The sequence below is a fragment of the Sorex araneus genome, chromosome 6 (assembly GCF_027595985.1).
Source record: "Sorex araneus isolate mSorAra2 chromosome 6, mSorAra2.pri, whole genome shotgun sequence".
Taxonomy (NCBI): domain Eukaryota; kingdom Metazoa; phylum Chordata; class Mammalia; order Eulipotyphla; family Soricidae; genus Sorex; species Sorex araneus.
The window spans coordinates 89,070,054-89,097,082 of NC_073307.1; the positions used below are offsets into that span (position 1 = coordinate 89,070,054).

The 27,029-nt window shown below is 41.3% G+C and overlaps 1 protein-coding gene across 1 annotated transcript in view; it reads right to left on the reverse strand.

Moving 5' to 3' along the window:
• Window positions 1-1,179: 1,179 nt before the first annotated feature.
• The window catches only part of CD163 (CD163 molecule), a 39,751-nt gene continuing 13,901 nt past the window's right edge, over window positions 1,180-27,029 (reverse strand). The window contains exons 7-17 of the mRNA XM_055143597.1: window positions 13,514-13,828; window positions 12,646-12,960; window positions 12,449-12,538; window positions 12,046-12,360; window positions 8,646-8,966; window positions 6,870-7,178; window positions 6,332-6,367; window positions 5,706-5,813; window positions 4,723-4,818; window positions 3,026-3,086; window positions 1,180-1,591 (exon numbers count right to left, since the gene is read on the reverse strand). Coding sequence (XP_054999572.1) covers window positions 3,064-3,086; window positions 4,723-4,818; window positions 5,706-5,813; window positions 6,332-6,367; window positions 6,870-7,178; window positions 8,646-8,966; window positions 12,046-12,360; window positions 12,449-12,538; window positions 12,646-12,960; window positions 13,514-13,828 — 1,928 coding nt within the window. The 3' untranslated portion in view covers window positions 1,180-1,591; window positions 3,026-3,063. The remainder of the gene's footprint in view (window positions 1,592-3,025; window positions 3,087-4,722; window positions 4,819-5,705; window positions 5,814-6,331; window positions 6,368-6,869; window positions 7,179-8,645; window positions 8,967-12,045; window positions 12,361-12,448; window positions 12,539-12,645; window positions 12,961-13,513; window positions 13,829-27,029) is intronic.

The window sequence follows — 27,029 nt, forward strand, 5'->3', positions numbered from 1 at the left end:
ACTATTATGGACAGGATGCTGCCTTGCATGTGGTTGATCTGGGTATGATCCTAGGTACCACTTATGTTCCCCCCAGAGCAAGGCCACGAGTGATCCCTGAGCACAGAGCCAGGAGTAAACCCCAAGTACCACTGGGTGTGGTCCCCAAAACATAAAAGAAAAAGCAAGAACAAAAAGTAAAGTCCTTGGAAAATTAGACTTTATTATTTTATTTTTATTTTTAGATCATGTTTGAAATATTTCTACAAGGTAATTAAAGTGAAACCCTTGGAAAATTTAATTTTATTATTTGTTATTCATTTTTTAGGTCATACCCAACTCTGCTCAGGGCTTACACCACATGTGGTGCAGGGGATCAGACCGGGTCAGCCTTGTAGTGCAACACAAGTTCCTTAACCTTTGTACTATCTCCTGGTCCTGAAAATCAGTTTTGAATGTTAATCAGAATGTGGAAAAAAAAAGCAAAGCTACTCACCAAATGAGTCTGTAATAAATCACTTTAAATGAAAACTTGGGGAGAAAATCAGAAAGGTCTTTCTTGCTTATCATGATTGTTCTGTGTTCTAACTAACTCTGTTGCAGCCCAGGGGACAATCCCCCCTAATCTGTGGGGTTTTTTTTGTTTTTTGCTTTTGGGTCACACCCAGCGATGCTCAGGGGTTACTCCTGGCTTTGCACTCAGGAATTACTCCTGGCGGTGCTCGGGGGACCATGTAGGATGCTGGGAATCGAACCTGGGTTGGCCGAGTGCAAGGTAAACGCCCTACCTGCTGTGCTATTGCTCCAGCCCCTTAATCTGTGGGTTCTTTGGAGACTGGACAAACAAATTAACATTAGATACAATAGTAGGAGAAAAAGTCAACCTTTAATATTATATATATATATATATATGTAGTGAATTTACAAGGTGGCAAATTCTAAAGTAAAATGGGATTTTATAAGCTACTGATCTAAAGTATTTTCTTACTCTCATTTTGAATTTCTGTATGTCAGCTTCATTTTATTAATCAGTCTAATTTTTACCATTGTCATCCTATTGTTCATTGATTTGCTCAAGCGGGCACCAGTAATGTCTCCATTGTGAGACTTGTTACTGTTTTTGGCATATCAAATACGCCGCAGGGAGCTTGCCAGGCTCTGCCATGCGGGCAGGATCCTCTTGGTAGCTCGCCAGGCTCTCCAAGAGCGACAGAGGAATCTGTATGGTATGAAAAATCCGGACAAACATGTTTATGGGCCAGTTGGAAATAAGAAGAAAACTATTATTTAGGTCAAAGTAGAAAATAATATTGTGTGCAAATGAAAAGGCATTATATATTTAAGACCTCCTCTCCCCTCCATAAAAGTCAAAACACCAACAAAAAGTTAAGAATAATTCAAACCAGCTATATACTTTTTTTACTTAATATCCTTGGAGAATCTTATACAACTTTTAGTGGTCATGTTCCCTACTTAAATTTTTGTAAATTCAGCAGCAGTCTTTGGTATACGAGGAGACTCAGGGATATGGTGTAGCTCTTTGGATCATCTTCAGTGAATGAGGTGGATTCTTGCTTCATTCTTGTCTGTCTTTATCAAGGCATTGTCAAGGCTGGGTTAAAATAATAAATAGAACTTATTTTTCATTTTTATATACACAAGCACAGAAATATTAGATTATGATACATAATATATACATTGTTATGTATATATAATAATGTTATTATTATTACAAAGCATTCAATTGTCCCAAAGGGAAAGCTTAAATGCAATGATCTGGAAACTTCAGTGCAGAAGAATTATTTCTCTATATAAGCTACAGTAGTATATTCAGAAATGTCATTTTTGAAAACACCCTCAGGGGCTAGAGTGATAGCACAGCGGGTAAGGCGTTTGCCTTGCAAACACTGGATCATAAATCTCATCAATATCTGAAATTACATTTTTTTTTTCTGAATTCCCACCATTCCTAAATATTGATGCTGCTTCTAATTTATGTCGGCCCTGGTTTTTGCATGTTGTTAGATTTTAGCATTTTTCAATATTTGTCATTTTCAATTACTTTTGGGTAAAATATCTTTTCATAGCTTTGGCCAATTATCTATTAGATGGTCTCTTGATCTTAACAATCAATTTATATATTCTGCATACAAATTATATAATTTAAGGCACATAATATCTTCTTTCCTGTTATATACAATTTATAAATGCTCCATCTTTACGGTTTACACCTTTTTTTGGGCAAGAATATATATTATAATAGAATCTTGAAGTTATTCACATGCATATTAACATTAGAAACGGACTGCCCTACAGGTGAATGCTGATGGAGAAGAACCAGTTATGCAGCTGGAAAAGGGCTCTGAGGGAACCCCAGATGCGTTAGGGGCATCATAATACAGTGACATACTGTTAATGGTTACAAGTTTTGGGAGCTACACCCAGCAGTATTCAGGGCTTACTCCTGGCTCTGTGCTCAGGGATCACTCCGGGGACCAGATAGAGTGTAGCGGGACCAAACCCAGGTGGAGAGCCAGCAAGACAAACTCTCTGCCCACCATCCTATCACTCCGACTCAAGTTATAAAGTTATATAACAAAATGTTATGAACTCTTAGCCTCCACTGGTATTTCAAATATCATATAAATATTTCTGCAAAACATGTTTGCTATAGATTATTTCTCATTTTCTAGTATCACCTTTTGAAAAGCACGCATTATGGTTATATGTCTTTTCTCTTTTTCTGGTATGATTCTTATAATATTCCTAAAAGATTTATTTATATACCCAGACTTTCCTTAACCCCTTGATGTGCCATTGGTGTTGTCAACCAAGAAATGGACAAGTCATAGTTATACAAAGCTGTTAAATATATATATACACACACATATACACAAACATACATATGCATATGAAAATGCACATATATATATATAAGTGTACATATATACATATATTATTATTTATTTCTAATACCTGTGAAGTTCTAAATTTTCTAAGAATGTACTTATTTTGAACGATGAAAAAATTCAACTTCCTCACTCACCTCACTGGATCATAAATCTCCATTTTTGTATTCAGTATTCAGTGTACCTCAGAATAGTCCCCTTTTTCATCCAGAAACAGGAAGAGATTAAAAAACAAAAATTAGTTTAGCAGCAGCATTAAAACCAGGGGGGTTTCTAAAAAATGGAAATAATTGTTGGGAAATAAGTCAGAATTCCCCCTCCAGGGTCTTAGATACTCTTGGAACAATGAAATATACTTTGCGCAATTAGGAGGACAAGTTGCAAGTGTGATATCAGGGACATGGAAGGTCTTTCCTATGCCTTAACTATGCTTTCCTGACAGCTGTAGATAATGCCAACTGTTTTTGGAATAAAGAAGTGAAAGAGGCTTGGAAGAAATAGAACATCAAGAAGGTACATAATCTTCATAGTACTTATCCTTGGGACATTTCTAACACAGTGAATTATGCTGCCTACACGTAGAATTAGTACACTGGAGACAAATAGTGTGTGAGAGAAAGAACATTATTATTTATAACTGAAAACAAGGCCAATACTGTAAAATGCTTAGAATGCAATGAAGATATAAAAAAATTTAAATTTGAGACTCCCTTTGGGAAATTTGGCAAATGTTATGTAATAAAAGAGCAAATGCAGGAAGTAAGAAAGAAACAATGAGATATACCGGGGCTAGAGAGATGGTACAGGGGATTTGCACATTCCTTGCATGTGGCCCACTCCAGTTTAATACCAGGCACCATATGGTCCCCTGAGCCCCACCAGAGTCACCCAGGCGAACCACAGGACCTCTAAGAGTCACTAAGCACTCACTAAGAATCACCAGGAGGGTTCCTGGGTCTCTTGAGCACCAATAGGGAAACTTCCCCCAAAATAAGTAAAAGGAAATTGCAGCGAAAATTTAATCTTAATGTATGTCTTAGAAGGTTAATTTTTGTTTAATATGTTTTAAGTATTTTTACTAAAACTAGATCAAAATCACAATGGTCTGCTACAGAATTATTTGTGTCTCTCACAAGAGCAAGCGCAGGTCTCTTAACCAAAGGTGTTATCATTATTGCAATTTTGATGTTCTCTATGGATATGAAGAAAAGACAATGAGTGGAGGGGAGTGGGGAAGAGATAGATAAGATGCAGCAGGGTCCAAGGGACAATGTATATCCGTGTTAAGGCATGATAGAGCTAAACCACACTCAACGACTGAAAGCATGAGACCAGAACTTAAATAAACAAACTTAAAGTGGTGCCTGTCAAGATGGCAGGCTGGGGTGGGAGTGGGGGTGGACGAGGAACCAGGGAATATTGGTGGGGGGAGATGAACCTGGTGGTGGGATCCATGATGAAACATTGCATGTCTAAAACCCAACTGTGAGCAACTGTGTAAACCATGGTGCTTTTTTTTTTTTTTTAAATAAATCACTGTATCTTGTATCACTGTCATCCGTTGTTCATCGATTTGCTCGAGCGGGCACCAGTCACGTCTCCATTGTGAGACTTGTTGTTACTGTTTTTGGCATATTGAATACACCATGGGGAGCTTGCCAGGCTCTGCCTTGCGGGCGGGATCCTCTCGGTAGCTTGCCAGGCTCTCCGAGAGGGACAGAGGAATCGAACCTGGGTCGGCTGCAAGCAAGACAAATGCCCTACCCGAGGTGCTATCGCTCCAGCTCTACAAAATAAAATGAGGAAAAATCTGAAGAAGTAGAATATCACTGACCTGAGGGAGTCAGTAGGTTCAGATCATCTTCCTTCAGACTAGAGTTCATTTCTCGGTATTGGACTTGGTGGACAGAATTCTCTCCTCTTGTGAAAACTGATAACAGAGATACCAGGTTAGGATGAACTTTTTGGTACTTATGAACATTTTGCTACCTGACTATGGGTGCAGAGATTTAATCTTTATCCATTCTATTGTCTAGATTGCATCCTATTTTATGACCAAGCTTTTTTCTACAATGCTACACACACACACACACACACACACACACACACACACACACATCCGTATACAATACACCAAACATAAGTTAGTCTTCTCGATTACCATCATCATATAACCACACAATTTCTTTTCTCAAGCCTGTCAGCAGTCTTGAATTCATTTGTGTTTTCCCTAAAAAAATCTCTGATATACATCTTTTCCTATTCTCACCACAAACCTATTCTTTCACCTCCAGTACTTCAAAAATGTTATTCTTGTCAGTTATGAGGTACTCCCTCAACTACTCATAAGCACAGTTGCCAAGGAGAAAAACCTTTCTAAAAGACAGCATAGTTACTTCACTCCCTTATTGAATGCTCCTAAATAAGGATTAATCTCCTTGTCAGGGAATACGGATCTTCATAGTGCATTTCTTCCTGCTTCAGCAGACATCTCAGTATCTTCTTTCCTTGAACTAAAATTTTAATTCCCCTCAAAACACAAATGCACCATCCTTCAGGCTTGTCTACATTAGTTCCTGTCTTAATTTTCCTACAAAATTTTTGGGGCCACACCCAACATTGCTCAAAGGCGTTCAGGAATCATCATCCTTACAACCAAAGACCCCTTTATCCTCTAAAATCAGTTTCCCTGAGAAAACTGTTTCACCATTTCTTCTAGGAGCGGTTTTTCTAATACTTATGTCTAAGACACTTTTACGATTCCAAAGAAACTTTTCATCTCATAGAAAAGTCAGAAAACCATGATTTGATTCATACCAGTAAGTCGCTGTCTTTGTCTTCGCTTTAGAGCCCACAAGAGGAGTACTATAAGGGACACCAAGAGAATAAACCCAAGGATTCCAACTGCAACAACGGACGAGTGACCTAGGCACAAAGAATATCACAAAAGATGCTACTATCTTAGTTAAAAGATCTGGGTCCCACCAAGTAAAGGATGCTAGGAGGGCCCACTCGGGATGGGAGATGTGGGCTGAAAGTAGACTATAGACCAAACATGATGGCCACTAAATACCTCTATTGCAAACCACAACACCCAAAAGGAGAGAGAGAGCAAAAAGGAATGCCCTGCCACAGAGGCAGGATGGGGGGGAGGATGGATGGGGTGGGGATGGTGGGAGGGATAATGGGCACTGGTGGAAGAATGGGTACTTGACCATTGTATGACTGAAATGCAACCACGAACGTTTGTAAGTCTGTAACTGTACCTCACGGTGATTCACTAATAACAAATTTTAAAAAAAAAAGATCTGGGTCCCTGTTAACTCTCTTTTTTGAAGATCACGTACAAAATCACCAAAATAAATTCAGATCCTTAGAACTTCTTTGACTTAGTTTCTAAACTTGAGAAATTCAAAACATTGCTGACCATTAGACAGGCATACCTGTGGCACTTGGTGGTCCTTTACTGCCCGTGTTTTCTATAGAAAAAAAAAGACAGACACCCTTAATTGCTAGAAAATTATATAGAACACATCTCTCTTTCCCATGAAAGGTTTTCGTACTAGCTCCTACTTTCTGCCTAAAATTAGAATCCCCTGATTCTTATACATGGAGATAATATAAAAGTTAACAACTTTTTCTTGACGAAAAATTCATATAACCACAGATTTTCACTTTGTTCAGACTGAAACATCATTAGGTCCCTGTGAGATTCATCTAGTCCTCAAACTCTTCACTCTGTCCTTGCATTGCTTCCAGAGATTCCAAACTAAGTCCAGATTTTTTTTTTTGACTTTTTGGGTCATACCCGGCGATGCACAGGGCTTACTCCCGGCTCATGCACTCAGGAATTACTCTTGGCAGTGCTCGGGGGACCATATGGGATACTGGGAATTGAACCCGGGTCACCCGCGTGCAAGGCAAACGCCCGACCCGCTGTGCTATCGCTCCAGCCCCTAAATCCAGATTCTTAGCACTCACCCAAGCACCGCACTGCAGCATCTTCCTTGTGTCCACAGTCACTGTGTCCCCAGGTTCCTGGTGGACAATCCCACAAGGAAGACTCATTCCCTCTGCACTCCACTCTGCTGCGCCATATGGGGCCAGTCCCCTGACCAAAGGCTGCCTCTTTCAGGGCGTCCACAGCTGGGCCACATCCCAGCTGCTTACACACCACGTGAGCATCTTGGATGTCCCAGGAGTCATCACAGACGGTCCCCCAGGAACCTCGGTGCCAGAGCTCTACCCGTCCGGAACATGTGCTATTTCCTCCTTGAAGTCTGATCTTGCCTGCAAAAGAGCAGATATCTGAGTCATTTCTGTGAAGGAAAACGCATCTATATCTAAGTCGTCACAAGGGAGAACAGATAAGCTGGTGGGATGCCAAACAGTCCCTAGATATATTTGTGGTGACCTAAAAAGAAGAGAAGGGACTAATGTAATGTCACTGTCCTCCCGTTGTTCATCGATTTGCTAGAGCGGGCACCAGTAATGTCTCCATTGTGAGACTTGTTACTGTTTTTGGCATATCGAATACTCCATGGGTAGCTTGCCAGGCTCTGCCGTGTGGGCATGATACTCGATAGCTTTCAAATGCCCTCTCCAAGAGGCATGGAGGAATCGAACCCAGGTTGGCCGAGTGCAAGGCAAATGCCCTACCCGCTGTGCTATCACTCCAGCCCTATGTAATGTTATGATGCAATATTACTGCGCCAAGAAGAATTTTTATTGAAGCAATGCATATGTATATACACATATTTACATGTACAATATGTATATGGCTTACCAATATATATTCATTTGGAAAACAAAATACTTCTTTTTTTTGTGGGGTTTTTAGGGGTTTTGGGGATGACACTCAGTGCTCTATTACTGGCTCTGTGCTTGGAAGTGACTTCTGGAGATGCTCAGGGGATCATATGTAGTACCAGGGATTTGAACTAGGGTTGGCGGGATGCCAGGCAATCCCTATGCTGTCTTCTTGGCTCCAAAAATCAAAATCCATCTTTTTAAAAAGCTCTATGTCCTTTCAGCCAACTTGGTCTATTTAATCCGAGACATAAGAACATTAGTGTGACTCATGAAATGTCAAGTGAATAAAGTTAATGTTGTATAATGGTATATATTTTTTTTCAATAGAAAAGAACTTGAGAGACTGCCAGGTAGTTAGAAATCTCCCAGTTTAAGAAGTAGAAGAAAGGGGAACATCTTTAAGATGAATCTTTCTGATTGCTTCTCTTTCTAAGCTACATACCAGGGTTTAATAGTTGAAAAAAAAAAAAAGGGAACCTAGGTAAGGCAGACCATCCAATAGATTTGACCCACAGAGACTATGCTTCTCATTCATTCAATGAGAAAGCAATTAAATGAAACTTTATTTTTTTTTGCTTTTTGGGTCACACCCAGCAATGCTCAGGGCTGACTCCTGGCTCTGCACTCAGGAATCACTCCTGGCAGTGCTCAGGGGACCCTATGGGGTGCTGGGAATCGAACCTGGGTCGGCCACGTGCAAGACAAACGCCCTACCCGCTGTACTATTATTCTAGCCCCTAAATGAAACTTTCAAGACATGGGACATGTGATATTTTGGAGAGAAAGTATCATCTTTGAATACCAAAAGGATAAATGAATTAAAACCCATGGTACCATCCAGGTATGATAGGTACCGGAAGTTACTGATTGTTACTTAATTTGGTAGGACAATGAAAGTGGAACATCTGTGGGTTGAAAGTTTCACGTAGACCCAAGAGTACTCACTGTGACACGTGATCCAGGTCTCCTCTTCCGGCGTGGCTGGTCTCTGCTTCCATGGAGACGAGGGGCACTGCCATAATGTGTTGGGTCCTTTGGGACACTGAACATTGTCCACCCACATCTGCCGGGGCACTGTGTTGTCTGAGGACACAGGACTGAGGGTCCCATTGTCCCCACAGCCCAGCTGCTGGCAGGCCACCTCCACAGTGGTCGCAGATATGCCACTTTTGCCAATGCTGCCCCAAGCTCCATTGTAAAAAACTTCCAGGCGCCCGGAACAGGGGTCCCTGCTGGATTCACTGGCCACTCGCAGAGACATGAACTCTAGGGTAGAATTGCAGAAATTAATCGTTTCATGTTTCCGAAGAGTCGAAGGACGCTCTTCCTCTACTCTGACATGAGAGTGAATTTGAAGATAGGTACAATATGTCAGTTTGAGAAAATTTTTTTTTGTTTGCTTTCTGCCTTTTAGGTCACACCCAGCAATGCACAGGGGTTCCTCCTGGCTCTGCACTCAGGAATTACCCCTAGTGGTGCTCAAGGGACCCTATGGGATGCTGGGAATCGAATCTGGGTCGGCCGCATGCAAGGCAAACACCCTCCCCGCTGTGCTATCACTCCAGCCCCTGAGTAAATTAAAAAAAATATCTTCTGGATCTTTAGTAGATCATAGTAAAATATAGAACAGGTCCTATAAACATATTCTGAGTTTTGTATTCTAGGAACTCTTTCAAATGCTACAATTGATTCTTTTTTTTTGGGGGGGGTCACATCCGGCAATGCACAGGGGTTTCTCCTGGCTCATGCACTCAGGAATTACTCCTGGTGGTGCTCAGGGGACCATATGGGATGGTGGGAATCGAATCTGGGTCAGCCGCGTGCAAGGCAAATGCCCTACCCGCTGTGCTATTGCTCCAGCCCCCACAATTCATTCTTAATTGAAATATTCTTGAATTTTTCTTCCTTAATTACTGTAAATGGATACTTATTAATTTTATTTACAGTTTCCCCATTAGTTAAAATTTAGTGAGATGTTTATGTACTAAAACTAGAGTTTTGTGGAATAACTCACCTTAAATTGGAATTACCATTCCTAGCACTGAATAGCTCTACCGTATATAATATCAACTAGATGTATATCTTTAAAAATCAATGGTCAATAGTATCATGCCAGCTGGAGCTAGTGTACATAGTTGCTTGTGAGATATCTGGTTTGGTCCCCAGCATGGCATGATCACCTGGGAACCACCAGGTGTGTCCCTGCCTCACAATTCAATGGAATCAAGATTACTTTTATTTTTATTTTAATTTTATTTATCTATTTATTTATTTTTAAATTTTTTTTTATTTTTGGTTTTGGGTCACACCTGGCGATGCACAGGGGTTACTCCTGGCTCTTCACTCAGGAATTACCCCTGGCGGTGCTCAGGGGACCATATGGGATGCTGGGATTAGAACCCGGGTCGGCCGCGTGCAAGGCAAACGCCCTACCCGCTGTGCTGTCGCTCCAGCCCCTTTATTTTTAAATTTATTATTATTTTTTATTAGTGAATCACCATGAGGGTACAGTTACAGATTTACATATTTTCGTGCTTGTGTTTCAGTCATATAATGCTCGAGTACCCATCTCTCCACCAGTGCCCATTTTCCACCATCAATGGTCCCAGTATCCCTCCCACCCCCCAACTCCCTCTCCCCCACCCCACCCTGCCTCTGTGGCAGGGCATTCCCTTTTGTTCTCTCTCTCGTTTTGGGTGTTGTGGTTTACAAGAGGTATTGAGTGGCCATCGTGTTCAATCTATAGTCTACTTTCAGTATGCATCTCCCATCCTGAGTGGGTTCTCCAACCACACTTTACTTGATGTTCTCTTCTCTATCTGAGCTGCCTTTTCCCCCAGCATGTGAGGCCGGCTTCAAAGCCGTGGAGCAAACCTCCTGGTACTTATTACTAATATTCTTGGGTGCTAGTCTCCCATTCTGTTATTTTATATTCCACAGATGAGTGCAATCTTTCTATGTCTGTCTCTCTCTTTCTGACTCATTTAATCAAGATTACTTTTAGAGTGTAGATTTTTTTTTACTTCCAAGGTAACTGAGTAATGTACTCTTTTCTCCCAATATATTATAGCCAACTATAGTTTTTTTCACTTCACAAAAAAATTTAAAGCTTGCCATATAGACAAAACAAATAGTGGACTCGTGAAAATTTTTGTTCTTATATCAACAAATCTCATTCACATGTCATGAAAAATTATTTGGACATGATAATTATCTATGCTCTGCTTAATCTTATTATCTCTGCAGATTATCTTAGTGTATTACACTTAGTCAGAATAAGATAATCACTGGTCTGATAAAAGGGACACAAAGAAATTGTGCCCTTTTAATTTATTCATTAATATATTAAGCAATATACTGATTAATTCCCTAACATCCAGAATTACACATTTGTAAAATAATTTAATAAAAAATTTAATTATAAAATTTAATAATAAAACAATAATATTTAATATTAAATTTTAACATTAAATTTAATAATAAAATTAGGTTTGTTGTCATTTCCATGATATGTAAGCTCATTTCTAAATCTTTTTATTTTTCCTGACGTTACACTAACTTGCAAATGAGATAGCACTAATTTGCCAAATCTACACTTCGGGAATCTTTTCTTTTTTTTTTAATTTTTAAAAATTTGGGGAGGGGTTTGGGCCATATCTGGCAATGCTCAGGGGTTACTCTGGCTCTGCACTCAAAAATCACTCCTGGCGGTGCTTAGGTGACCATATGGCATGCTGGGGACCCGGGTTAGCCATATGCAAGTCACATGCAGTTCCCTACCTACTTGCTGTAGTACAGCTCCAGCCCCCTGAAAATCTTTTTTGAAAATACATTTTTTTTTGCATAGTGGTTAGGATATATGCCAGAGCAAGGCAGACATGGTTTGACTCCTTGCTCTCTCTGCTGACCAGCCTGAGACTTCATTTTTTTCTATTTATTTTTTTGTGGTCTTCCAAGCAGTGCCCACGGGCCAGGTGACCACTCCGGGTGGCCCTTGGTCACTTGGACCCATGGTACACTCTGGAATTTTTTTTTGTTGCTTTTTTGGGGTCACATCTGGCAATGCACAGGGGTTACTCCTGGCTCTGTACTCAGGAATTACCCCTGGCGGTGCTCAGGGGACCATATGGGATGCTGGGAATCGAACCTGGGTTGGCCGCGGGCAAGGCAAACGCCCTCCCCGCTGTGCTATTGCTCCAGCCCCAACACTTCTGGAATCTTGACTGAAATCAGTTCCCTCTTGCTTTTCAGTGGATTCTCCCAGATTAACATCCTTCACTACCCAGCTGCTCCACATCAGTTCTTTCTTACGTGACCGTGGCCGGAGGTTCCACGCAGGACATACCTGAACAAATCACTCCTGCATCCTCCTTGTGCCTGCAGTTGTGCCGTCCCCAGCCGTGTGAGTGGCACTGCCAAATGTGAGACTCTTTGCCATCACAGTTGATCTCATCCAGCCAAATGGGGCCCGTTCCTTCCCCAAAGTAGGCAGAACCCGTGGCGTTAATGGCCACTCCACAGCCCAGCTGTCTGCACACCACATGGGCATCCCTCAGGTCCCAGCTGTCATCGCAGATGGTTCCCCAGGACCCGTCGTGGTAGACCTCTATCCTCCCTGCACAGCGACCGCTTTCATTGACCAGGCGGAGTTGGCCGCTCCCTAGAAGAGAGAACAAACGGTTACAAAAAATGCATCCCAGACCCCAAACGGTTGACATCCCTCCCCTCGCTCCGTCTCGGATTCTCACCTACGCAGGCACTGGATCTTTCTTCTGACACGGGAGAGCTTGTTGGGGGTGAAGAGGAATTGCAGGGGGGTAACGTGTGACTCTCATTTCCTGCAAAGACACGCCACACCGTACATGGCTCAGTCTTTCGAGGCACGGACGATGAGAGTGAGGAAGGGAGAAGACAGAGAGTGAGGGAGCGGAGCTGGGCTGGTTACCTGAGCAAATCACAGAGGACACTTGCCCCGAGGAGCAGAGCGGTGCGCCCAGGGCTACGACCGGACAATCCCCCAGGGACTGTTCAATGCCAGTGCAGTGGAACCGGTGTCTCCAGAAGGGACCCCTGCTTTTCCCAAAATGCAACCCTCCGGGGATGGAAAGGGCAACCCCACATTTCAGCTGCTGGCACAACACGTGGGCATCTTCCATGTCCCATTGAGAGCTGCAGAGGGGTCTCCATGTCCCCAGGGTCTTGAGTTCCACTTGTCCCTCGCATCGGGATTTGCCACTCACCAAGCGGACTTCAGTATATCCTGGAGAGACAGACAAGGCTTTTTTTTTCCTTTTTGGGTCACACCCGGCGATGCACAGGGGTTACTCCTGGCTCTGCACTCAGGAATTACTCCTGGAAGTGCTCAGGGGACCCTATGGGATGCTGGGAATCGAACCCGGGTCAGCTGCATGCAAGGCAAAGGCCCTACCCACTGTGCTATCGCTCCAGCCCCAAGGCTTTTTTTTTTTTTTTTAAAGAGATATCTGTGATGACCCAGCCCTCGGGCTGGAGTGATTGCACAGCAGGTAGGGCGTTGCCTTGCATGTGGCTGACCTGGGTTCAATTCCTCCACCCCTCTCAGAGAGCCTGGCAAGCTACAGAGAGTATCCTGCCCACATGGCAGAGTCTGGAAAGCTCCCTGTGGCATATTCGATATGCCAAAAACAGTAACAACAGCTCTCACGAATGGAGACGTTACTGGTGCCCGCTCGAGCAAATCGATAAGCAACGGGATGCCAGTGCTACAGTGCTACCACCCAGCCCTCGCCTGCTGACAACACAGGAATCAATGATTCTCGTTCCCCGGGTCTCACTTGAGCAGACCACTCCAACGTCCCGGCTGTGGCTACAGATTCCATTCGGGCGAGGGGCTACGGGGCAGAGGGAAAGATGGGTCTCGTCGCCCTCACACTGGAATTCTTCAGACCAGATACGTCCGTTTCCTTCTCCAAAGTGGGCTCCCCCGAGAATAGAGATGGCCGTGCCACACCGCAATTCCCTGCACAGCACGTTGGCAGCTTCCAGAGAGAAGTCAGAGTCACACACGGTGCCCCAGTCATCCCCGTGTTTCACTTCCACACGACCAGAGCAGGGAATGTCACCTCCAACCAGTCTGGCTTCCCTGTGGGCTAAGAAAAAAAAAAACATTTCAGTGGGGGGTAGAATAACATTGCAGTGGCGGGGGGGGCGGCGGGGCTGTAGGGGGTAACAAACCTGGAAGGTGAGAAAGAAGAAGGAAGTCAGCTCTCATGGCTGGCCACGTGATATCTTATGCTATTCACAACAAGCAATACAAAAGAGTGTTTGGGGGAGATTGTCTGCCGTAGAGGCAGGGGGAGGGTGGGATGGGGGGAACACATGGGTTCTTGGTGGTGGAAGATGTGCACTGGTGAAGGGTTTGGTGATTGAAACTCAATCAGAAAAGCTTTGTAACTATCTCATGGTGATAAAAAATTTAGCACTGCACGGTAGCACTGTCGTCCCGTTGTTCATCAATTTGCTTGAGCAGGCACTAGTAACGTCTCCATTATGAGACTTGTTATTCCTGTTTTTGGCATATCGAATACGACACAGGGAGCTTGCCAGGCTCTGCCGTGTGGGTAGGATACTATTGGTAAGCGGGCACCAGTAACACAATGGAGATGTTACTGGTGCCCGCTCGAGCAAATCAATGAACAACGGGACGACAGTGCTACAGTGCAGTACTAATCAATGGCTGAATAAATTACAGTACTCCTACATTAAAAAAAGAAAGAAAGAAAAAGTCTAGGAGGTGAGTGATTTTTAGCACACATTGCAGTGGGTGTTTTGGGCTAGAGTTAGGCATAATAAATGCTGAATCTCCTCATTCTTTTTTTTTTTTTTTGAATCTCCTCATTCTTAATGGGACTCATTGATCTGAGAGAATTCTGTAACTCTGTCTCACGGGGCCCACTATTATGGAGACATGGTAACTTTTTACTTTCAGTCTTCTGGCATTATTCACAATGTTAGAGACCTGGGTGATGTTTGTCTCCTTTCTGTCTTGTAGATCTGCACTTTTATCGACCACTTCATTCTGGAATCTGCTTCATCCTGTCCATGTGATTCTCTGTCGTTTTCCAATATGCTTTGTTTTCAAAAGGCTCAGACGCCTTCCTCTTTTTAATTTTTTCTTTTGGCTTTTTAGGCCACAACTAGCGATGCTCAGGGCTGACTCCTGGCTCTGCATTCAGGAATCACTCCTGGTGGTGCTCGGGGGACCATATGGAATGCTGGGAATTGAACCTGGGTCGGCTACGTGCAAGGCAAACAACCTACCCGCTGTACTATTGCCCCAGCCCAAGGCTTCCTCCTTTTGCAAGCTATTAAACTGGACATAGGAAATGTCCCCTTGTCCTGCCCCTGCCTCCTTTCCTTCTGCACGGTAGGTGTGTGGGTATTGTCTCAGAATATTTGTTATATTCCTTGACGTATGGTTTTAGACTCAGCTTCCTTATCTTCTCAATGAATACTTTCCCTAACCACAAAAGAATGTTTTGGTCTTCCCCCCCATTGTCCCTCCTCACTCTTTCAGTTTCTATTCATAAGCAAATCTCCTTGGACATCCGGGATCTAGGGTGTTAAAAACGGAATGAGTTATTGTACAGACTAGTCCTCTGTATTCTTTGTTCAATGAACGTTCAGTGAATATCGAGAACAAGTTAGACTCACTTGAAACCAAATCACTTCTTTATCTCACCATGTAATGGTGATGAGAATGACAAGAGTGAGTAAACATTAAATGAGCTGGTATTAGAATCCAAAGACTATCCACAGAATGGGAAAGGATATTTACACAATACCCATCAGATAAGGGGTTGATATCAATGGTATATAAAGCACTGGTTGAACTCTACAAGAAGAAAACATCCAACCCCATCAAAAAATGGGGCGAAGAAATGAACAGAAACTTTACCAAAGAAGAAATACGAATGGCCAAAAGGCACATGAAAAAGTGCTCTACATCACTAATCATCAGAGAGATGCAGATCAAAACAACCACAAGATACCACCTCACACCACAGAGACTAGCGCACATCCAAAAGAACAAAAGCAACTGCTGTTGGAGAGGATGTGGCGAGAAAGGGACCCTTCTACACTGCTGGTGGGAATGCCGACTGGTTCAGCCCTTCTGGAAAACAATATGGACGATTCTCAAAAAATTAGAAATTGAGCTCCCATTTGACCCAGCAATACCACTGCTGGGAATATATCCCAGAGAGGCAAAAAAGTATAATCGAAATGGCATATGCACATGTATGTTCATCTCAGCACTGTTTACAATAGCCAGAATCTGGAAAAAACCCGAATGCCCTAGAACGGATGACTGGTTGAGGAAACTTTGGTACATCTATACAATGGAATACTATGCAGCTGTTAGAAAAAAGGAGGTCACAAATTTTTTATTTAAGTGGATCGGCATGAAAAGTTTCATGCTAAGTGAAATGAGTCAGAAAGAGAGAGACAGACATAGAAAGATTGCACTCATCTATGACATATAGAATAACAGAGTGGGAGACTAACACCCAAGAATTGTAGAAACAACTACCAGGAGGTTGACTCCATGGCTAGGAGGCTGGCCTCACATTCTGGGGAAAGGGCAACTCAGAGAAGGGATCACCAACTATAATGTAGTCGAAGGCCATGTGGGAGAAGGGAGTTGAGGGCTGAATGAGGGCTAGAGACTGAGCACAGGGGCCACTCAACACCTTTATTGCAAACCACAATAGCTAATTAGCGGGAGAGAACAGAAGGGAATGCCCTGCCACAGTGACAGGGTGGGGTGGGGGGAGATGGGGTTGGGGAGGATGGGAGGGATGCTGGGTTTACTGGTGGTGGAGTATGGGCACTGGTGAAGGGATGGGTTCCCGAACTTTGTATGGGGGAAGCATAAGCACAGATGTGTATAAATCCGTAACTGTACCCTCATGGTGATTCATTAATTAAAAATAAATAAATTTATTTAAAAAAATGAGCTGGTATTAAATGTATATATAGAACATTTTACTGAGTAGCAAACATGATTTCACCCTAACAATTGTGTTTAGAGATTATTATTAATAACATTTCAATTTCACAGACAAGGAAATGAAAACTTTAGAGAGTGTAATAATTTTTTAAGACCATACAGGAAGTTACTGAAGGACTAAGATTTAAAGTGAGATCATATGTTCCAGTAGGACCCTGATCCTTCCAATACACTTCACATGTAAAAAACTACCCATACCTATCAATCTTCTGGAAACTTTCTTTTCCATGTTTATTTCTACTGCCATAATGTGTCATCATATATATTACAGAGATCCTCATAATAGCTTTCTAAGTGATATCCTTATTCCTAGTTCCTCTTACCAGTAAAGATGTACCATGTTAAATTGTTAAATACATTGTTAAATTTCAAACACTTTCATGTGATTTCTTTGTCAAGATGATTCAATGTTTCTATACGATTTATACAAAAATCTTTTCTTTTTAACAAATATTGAGCACCTATAGTGTTTTATGGATTAGGATGGATTAAAACATATTCCAGTCTATCAATGAATATAGATGTTAATAGTACAACTGATAGTATTCACAATTATAGTAAATAGGTATCAATTACTCCATGTGTAATTCCTGAGTAGGTATTATTACCACTGTTTTAATTATTTTTCTTTTTGGGTCACACCCGGTGATGCACAAAGGTTACCCCTGGTTTTGCACTCAGGAATTACTCCTGGCAGTGCTCAGGGGACCATATGGGATGCTGGGAATCGAACCTGGGTTGGCTGCTTGCAAGGCAAACGCCCTACACGCCCTACTATCGCTCCAGCTCCCACTATTTTAATTTTAAGGACATTGCTATACAAAGAGCTTTGGTAAATCCCCCAGTACCACCATCTATTAAAATTAAGAGGGAATATTGGCCACTAATTTCTTAGCATGTTCTGAAACACTTTAGGAGTTACTTTAAAAGCCTTAATGTCTTAAAGTAACACTTTAGGTGTTGCTTTATTTATTTATTTTTAACTTTTTGCTTTTTGGGTCACACCTGGTGATGCACAGGGGTTACTCCTGGCTCTGTCCTCAGGAATTCATTCTGGCGGTGCTCGGGGTCCACACGGTATGCTGGGGATCGAACCCGGGTTGGCCGCGTGCAATTCAAATGTGCTATAGCTCCAGCCCCTTATGTGTTACTTTAAAAGCCTTAATATCTATTGTTCCATCAATCCTGGGCATACTGTGCTACTTTTTCATGATCTTGTGCCATTACGGAAATTTTTCTCTCTATTTATAATATAGTCTCCAAAGTTACGTACCTGGGGAAAAGCTACTTTTATGGCTCCTAAATTTTTCATTAATTTCTTTCTCCCCAAGAGGACACAGTTTAGTAGATAACATGCATAGCTAAATAGTTATGAGTTCCAAAATATAAATGTATACTAGACACAAAACTAACAAATGAAGAGGTCATTAACTATGTTCAGAGATGTTTTGAAAAATATAGAAAACAACATAAATCTGAACGGAAAGAAAGGTGGTTGACAAATACACAATGTGTGTGAAGCATTGGTTGAATAAAACAATCATGTAATATCATGGTGTAATTATAAATAATTTAAGAAAGCTGGAAGTTAAGATGTGAAAAAACAAGACACAGTAGAAGTAAAAGTGAAGCCAGGGAGATAAGTTTTAGAGGGAAGAGTGTTGGACCACATCAACAGTGCTCAGGGCTTACTCCTGGTTTGGTGCTCAGGAAATAACAGTGTTGAAAGTGGGTAACCTTGTCTCTTAAAGAAGGGTTGTCACCCCCATCGCCTTGTTCTTCCAGGAGCCTGGCAGTCATGCCTTTAAAAAAAAGCCTCTGGCGCCATATCAGCTCATTAATGACCATGATACAGAGATTCACAAATAAATCTCGGAAGAGATCAACAAGCTGCAGAGATGTCCAACAAGCTGGACTCCAAAGTCACCATCCAGTTAAAAATTTGCTCCAGCTGTATCGCCCTACTTAACATTTTAGAATTTCTGTAGCAACATCTCATACTCCATGCCTATGATATACTATGAGTAGTGTACTACATTTCCACATTTGATGGGTTGTAAAGTAGAAGGCAACCAATTTTTTTTTTTTTTTGGTTTTTGGGTCACACCTGGCAATGCACAGCGGTTACTCCTGGCTCTGCACTCAGGAATTACTCCTGGTGGTGCTCAGGGGACCATATGGGATGCTGGGATTTGAACCTGGGTGGGCCGCGTGCAAGGCAAACGCCCTACCCCACTATGCTATCACTCCAGCCCCAAGAAGGCAACCAATTTTTTTTTTTTGCTTTTAGGGTCACACCCAGCGATGCTCAGGGGGTCACTCCTGGCTTTGCACTCAGGAATCACCCCTGGTAGTGCTTGGGGGACCATATGGATCGAACCCGGGTCGGCCGCGTGCAAGGCAAACACCCTACCCACTGTGCTATCGCTCCGGCCCCCAGAAGGCAACCAATTTTATACAAATAAAATAAAATTTAAAAATTAAAAAAAAAGAAAGAAGGGCCGTGAGATTTTTATCATTGAATATGAGGTTAGCTGGTTTTTTTGGTTTGTTTGTTTGTAGCCTTTGCTATATTGAGGTAAGTTCATTCCTTGTTTTTTTTTTTTTTTTTGAGGGTATTTATCATGAATATAGGTTGAATTTGTCAGTAAATTTTTTTGCATCCATTGATATGGTCATGTTATTTTTATCTTTATCTTTCATCCAGCAGCATATCACATTAACTGATTTGCGTATAATGAATCATCCTCCTATTCCTGGAAAGAAATTACTTGATAATGGTTAATGATTATTTAAATATATTCTTAGATTTGATTCACTGAGAAATTGTTGAGGATATTTTCTTCTGTTAATGAAATATCTGGTCTGTAATTTATAAATATACATATATATGTATATAAATACATAAATGCTGCTGCTTCTGGTATCAAGGTAATATTGTCCTGAGAAGTATACAAAATGATTTTACTTCGAAGTTTTGGTAGAGCTCACTTTTAATAAACCTGTCTGGATCTCAGCTTTTGTTTTTGGTGACTTTTATTCCTGTTTCAATTTTCCTTCCTTCCTTCCTTCCTTCCTTCCTTCCTTCCTTCCTTCCTTCCTTCCTTCCTTCCTTCCTTCCTTCCTTCCTTCCTTCCTTCCTTCCTTCCTTCCTTCCTCCCTCCCTCCCTTCCTTCCCTCCTTCCTTCCTCCCTCCCTCCCTCCCTCCCTCCCTCCTTCCCTCCCTCCCTCCCTCCTTCCCTCCTTCCTTCCTTCCTTCCTTCCTTCCTTCCTTCCTTCCTTCCTTCCTTCCTTCCTTCCTTCCTTCCTTCCTTCCCTCCCTCCCTCCCTCCCTCCCTCCCTCCCTCCCTCCCTCCCTCCTTCCTTCCTTCCCTCCCTCCCTCCCTCCCTCCCTCCCTCCCTCCCTCCCTCCTTCCTTCCTTCCTTCCTTCCCTCCCTCCCTCCCTCCCTCCCTCCCTCCCTCCCTCCCTCCCTCCTTCCTTCCTTCCTTCCTTCCTTCCTTCCCTCCCTCCCTCCCTCCCTCCCTCCCTCCCTCCCTCCCTCCTTCCTTCCTTCCTTCCTTCCTTCCTTCCTTCCTTCCTTCCTTCCTTCCTTCCTTCCTTCCTTCCTTCCTTCCTTTTTCCTTTCATTTTTGAGGAGCGTCCAACAGTGTTCTGGGATTAATCCTGGCTCTGTGCTGGGGATCACTCCTGGCGGGCTTGGGAGATGATATTGTATGCCAGGGATGAACCCGGGTTTACCAGGTGCAAGACAAGTGTCTTACATGCTGTACTATCTCTCTTGCCCTTGTTTCAAGTTTCTTACTAGCAATTAGTCTGTTCTGTTCTCTCAGTTGCCCTAATTTAGTTTTTGGAGAGTGTATAATTTTAAAACTTCATAATCTCTGATGTATTCATAAAATTTTTATGCATTGCCATGCACTTCCATAGTTCTGTTTTGCTTGTTCTATCATAGATTCAGATAGAAAAAAATCAGTAGGGGGGAAATTAAAAAAATAAAATAAGAGTATAAATTTATCTACTGTGGTGAAAACTTAAAATACTTGAAGACAATTTTTTTTTTTTTGCTTTTTGGGTCATACCTGGCAATGCATAGGAGTTACTCCTGGCTCATGCACTTAGGAATTACTTCTGAGGGGTGCTCGGGTGACCATATAGGATGCTGAGAATCGAACCCAGGTCAGCCATGTGCAAGGCAAATGCCCTACTGGTTATGCTATCGCCCTAGCCCCAGACAGCCTTTTTAATGAATAGTTTTTGTTTCCTTTGTCCTAAAATATCTGAGTTCGGGGCTAAGGAGAAGCATGCTTTTCTTTCAGTTATTTGGAAATACTATACTTCTTCATCTTGATTCTGCTAGTAACATACTACTCTAAATAAAATTGACTTCATTCTATCACTTATTCTGCTTATTATTAAAATATTGAGATTTTACAACTTTAAGATTTTTTAAATAACTTTATGACTGTAGTTTTGCATAAAAGCCATAAAAAATTTCTGTGCCTGTATGTAATTCCTTTGATAAATTAGGATTTCCCTTGGTATTTTCTTTTTGTTTGTTTGTTTTTTTAATTTTAATTCAATTTTATTTTTACAAAGTGGTTCACAATATTTGATTACATTTAATATTCGAGCACCAACCCCATCGTCATTATACCTTCCCACAACCATATTTTGGATGTTTCCATTCTGAACCCTAACCCCTGCCCCAAAGCAGAACTGAAATAATTTATTTTGTATTGTTTGTTATGAATAAGCTAAAAATGCTCCAAAAATCTTTCATGAGATGAGAGTGTGTGAAGATTGCTATATTTTACCCAGGGGCCATTAAGCCCTTCTATAAGAGATTACTAATATGTGGTTGAAGGTTGAGCCTTATGTGCATATATATATATATATATGATTGGTTGCCTTCTACTTTAATCCCTTGGTATTTTCTTTACTCAGATAAGTAATTATACATTCTCTATTTTTAATTAGAAATAAAGAACACCGGGGCTGGAGCAATAGCACAGTGGGTAGGACGTTTGCCTTGCACACGGCAGACCCAGGTTGGATTCCCAGCATCCCATAGGATCCCCCGAACACCGCCAGGAGTAATTCCTGAGTGCATGAGCCAGGAGGAACCCCTGTGCATCGCCGGGTGTGACCCAAAAAGCAAAAAAAAAAAAATAAAAGAAAGAACACATATAATGAGCTTGTTTTATAATAATGCAGAACTATATATTTATATTTATAATATACCATGTATATTAAATATATTTTAAATAATGTGGCACTCTGGTAATAAAACCTAAAGTTTGTATCTCATTGAATGGGATAATAGGTAGAATATACTAATGACTCAGGTATTATAGACAGAGAAACTAATGAGTGTTAGTATCCTTGCTAAAATATTTGAACCAAGGCCACCTGGAAAAGAAAACCATGCTCACCAAAACTGAAACAAAAAAATGAGAGCAGTTGGGAAAAGTACTAAAATCTTGGAAAAAAATCAGAATGTGAGCACAATATGAATCCTCATTACCATAGATAGTATAAAATTAGACCAGATGTAGCAAGATTACAAGCTAAATGGAAAGAAACAACACCAATTCTGTCAGGAGATTCTACTCTTCTTGTAATTGTCGGATGTTATCAATTGAGAGTTCTATAATGTAAAACTTGCAGAATTGGGGAAAAAAAATCAAGCCTAAGTATCCTGTTCCCTTAAATGAGGAAGTGACAAAAACACAAGCTAAGAGAAAGTAAAGTGCTCCAGACCCTCGTTACTTTTACAATAAAAAAAAAGTATGGAAGCCTGAACGTTTAGTTCAGATTTCTATTTTTCTAACTTTGAAAGCAGCTGGCATCAGCCGATGGGTACTCAAGTTGTTAAAGACATGGTAAGGATAGAGCCGTATACCAATATCAGTGGTTATCACCATTGTATTTTTTTTTCTTTTTGGGTCACACCTGGCACTGCACAGGGGTTACTCCTGGCTTTGCGCTCAGGAATTACTCCTGGTGGTGCTCAGGGGATCACATGGGATGCTGGGAATCGAACCTGGGCCGACTGCTGCAAGGCAAACACTCCAGCCCCTATCACCATTGTATTTTTCACCATTGTATTTTAATGAAACATTCATTGAGACATTTGGGCTATGCTGGGAGACCCTTGAAATTTCGTATTATAAAAATTACTCACACTTAGGAAATATGTCTGGATTCTAATAGCCTATTTATTCTTTTGGTTTATAGGATTAATACTAAAAAAATCCAATCATGTTCTATTGGTTTACTAATTATGTTGTGACTGTATTACCACTAATAACGCTTCTTGTCCCAGTAGCCCAGCTGGTGATGGTGTATGGAGTTAGGCAGACAGGTCGGAGTTCAAATCTGGTAGAACGTGAGATTTATACTAAATAGGCAAATGCAGGAAGACTTCCTAGTTGGAGGAATAAACAGAAATCTTGGCAAATGTGGGATCTCTCTAAGTGACATATTAATATGTTGCAGGTTGAATATGTCTGACCCCTTCAATCAGGGTGGAGTTTGACGGGGCTGGAGTGGTAGTACAGGAAGGATAAGGTCCTTGTCTTTCATGCTATGGACCCAGGTTCTAGCCTCAGTATTGTATATGGTTCCCTGAGCACTGCAAGGAGTGACCCATAAGCACAGAGACTGCAGTAACCTCTGAGTTATGCTGGGTATGCTTCCACCACCGCCAATGAAAGGTAGAACTTGAAAAGAGTCTGGTCAAATATGGAAAGAACCCGAGTGCCCTAGTACAGATGACTGGTTAAAGAAACTTTGGTACATCTACACAATGGAATACTATGCAGCTGTTAGGAGAGATGAAGTCATGAAATTTGCTTATAAGTGGATAAACATGGAGACTATCATGCTAAGTGAAATGAGTCAGAAAGAGAGGGAAAGACATAGAAGGACTACACTCATTTGTGGAGTATAAAATAACATCACATGAGGCTGACACCTAAGTACAGTAGATACAAGGGCCAGGGGGATTGCCCCATAGCTGAAAGCCTGCTTCATGAGCGGAGGGGAGAAGGCAGATGGAATAGAGAAGGGATCACTAAGAAAATGATGGCTGGAGGAACCAGTTGGGATGTGGGATGTGTGCCGAAATTAGATAATGGACCAAACATGATGACCTCTCAGTGTCTGTGTTGCAAGCCATAATGACCCAAAGTAGAGAGAATATGGGGAATATTGTCTGCCATAGAGGCAGGGGTTGGCTTGAACAATAGCACAGCTGTAGGGCATTAGCCTTTCATGCGGCCGACCTGGGTTCGATTCCTCCGTCCCTCTCAGAGAGCCCGGCAAGCTACCAAGAATATCTCACCCGCATGGCAGAGCCTGGCAAGCTACTGTGGCGTATTTGATATGCCAAAAACAGTAACAATAAGTCTCACAATGAGAGACGTTACTGGTGCCTGCTCGAACAAATCAATGAGCAACGGGATGACAGTGACAGATAGAGGCAGGGGGAGGATGGGAAAAGGGGGGTATACCGGGGATATTGGTGGTGGGGAATGTGCACCGGTGGAGGGATGAGTTTTTGATCAATGTGAGATTGTAACCCAAACATGAAAGCTTGTAACTATCTCAAGGTGATTCAATAAAATTTTAAAAAACTTAAAAAAAAAAGAAATCTGACTTAAATAAATGTTAGGGGAAAATGGTAGGAAAAGTTTTTTAAAAAGAGCAGATAATTAAAAAGTCAGAGAAAGTTAAATGTTAATGGGGTAATATGTGATGTTAAGGATTTATTGTTCATTTTGGGAAAGTTATAATAATTGTATTTATTTTTTTAAACTGTCTTTAGCAGTGCATATTGAGAAAAGGAAAATCAGATATGATATTGTGTTTCCTTAAAAAAAACCTGAAAGTGTGGAGATAATGTTAATGGTAGTAATTTTTTAATTCTTTAATTTTTCATGTTTGAAAATTTTCATATTTAAAACTTATGTGTTCGTAAAAAAAAAAAGAGCAAAGAGCTTGGTCAAGATGGTCTCAAAACCAGGGACAGCACACATTTAACATAAACACTTTATAGTATTTCTTATTCTTGCTTGGTTTTTTGAACCACACCCAGTTGTGCTCAGGGCTCACTCCTGGGCTCTGCACTAAGGATCTCTCCTGCAGGGATCAGGGGACTGTATGTGGTGCAGAGATGGAACGGGATATAAGGCAGATGACCTACTCACTTTACTACCTCATTCTGGCCTCTATTCTTGCTTGGGAGGAGTGGAAATTGTAGGACTCTGCACCACAAAGAGGTGGAGGTGTTAGATGCCCTGAAGGGAATGCATCTAATTAACTCAACAACAGCAACTCCATTGTCTAGGGTCAATGGATGAAGTTACTCTTGAAACAATGCTCTAGAGTGATACAATAGCTTAGATTGCAAGAAGAATCCACTGCTATTTGGAGAATATCCAGTGGGTGTGACTCCTACTAGAATATCAATGGGTGAAGCCCATTGGGTGATAACTTCCTACTTGAGCGTAAATTACAGTAAAGGTATTATAAATAACATTTTGACAAAGTTAACTGTATGAATCGTTTAATGAATCATGTACCAAATTTTCGGTAGAACCAAATTTCAAGGACCTTTAGACACGGACCAAATGTCTCCATGAACATTTTTAACAGGACCAAATGTCCTTGAAGCTATTAGTGAGAAATAGATTGGTAAAATGCAACCAACTATAGCCAGTTATGCTCCCCAATGAAACTCCAATGAAAAAAGGCAATACACTGGAAAGAACTGGCTGAAGAACAGCACCTGGCTCCATGAAGGCAGACAGAGAGAACATCTCCTCAGAGCACAGAACTTGATCTGCTAATGGCCTATAAGAACTTACTCAGTGGCAGGGAAATTTATCATTCTGGCACAGTACATTTGATAATCACTGCAGAAAACAGTGCTAGATATTTCTTGATGGCCATAGAGCCCTGAACTCTTTATCTATTTGACTTATTTTGTGAAAAGTATATTTATTTAGCCACTCTGGTTTGGTTTGTTTTCTTTGTGGTCTAGTTGAATGTAATGCATGTAAAATACAATTAAAAGGTCATTATACAAATCTTTCTAAATGTAGAAGGAAATGGCGAGACACACAAGTATGTTTACTCATGCCCTAACTCATGTGAAGTCCCTCAAAAGGTCGTATAGTAGAATATGCTTGGGGCCAGAGCGATAGCACAGCGGGTAGGACATTTGCCTTGCACGCGGCCGACCCAAGTTCGATCCCCGGCATCCCATATGGTCCCCAAGCACTGCCAGGAGTAATTCCTGAGTGCAGAGCCAGGAGTAACCCCTGAGCATCGCTGGGTTGAGCAAAAAAAAAAAAGCAAAAAAAAAATATGCTTTCAGATGTAGCATAATCCAGAATGACGATAATGTATAAGTATTATGAAAATATAACAATGCAGAATTGGACAGTTAATTAAAAAATACATTCAACCCTGTTTTGAGTCCCAGTGATATACCTAGGACAAAAGGGTCTATAAGGTTTGATAAAAAGAAACTAGATAGTAATCAAAGCAACTATTTGAAATTAATATTAATTCAATAATTCAGAACATAAACTATGTACTACAATGATGGAATTTCACTAAAGACAACAATTCACAGTATCCACGCAGCAGTTATAAGTGGACCGATTTCTCAATAATCAATGCATTAGTTATATAACACAACTACTGGTATACACAAAAGAGAAGACTATAACTTCAAATATTTCTATAATTAAATAATAAAAATTTAGCATCCAACTCAAAAAATTAAGAGAAAAAAAGAAGCCAAACTTTAGGAAAACTCCAAGAAGAATAAATTTAATGAGTTAGAAAGCAAGAATATTATTAATCTTACGTTCAAACGTGGGGTTTAAGAAAAACTGTTACTAGCTAATTTTACCTTGTAAACGAAAAAAAATACAAATGTATGAAATAACTGATAACAATGTTGTATGTACTAAGCTTCAGAAATCACTTTAAATACTGTTATGAAACTATGGTCAAGATGCTTTGCTAAGCCTGGAGGAATACTTATCTTGCACATGGTCCCTGGTACCCTGTATTGTCCTCTGAGCCCTGCCAGGAGTAGCTCCTGAGTGCAGAGCTAGGAGTAAGCCCTGAGCATCACTGGGCATGGCCCCCAAATAACAAATACAAAAAGGTTTGGTAAGTGAATACTGACGATACCAGTTTATATAAGGTGACACCATTTGGGCAACAAACTAAGGTAAAACCTATATATAGGTTGGTTTG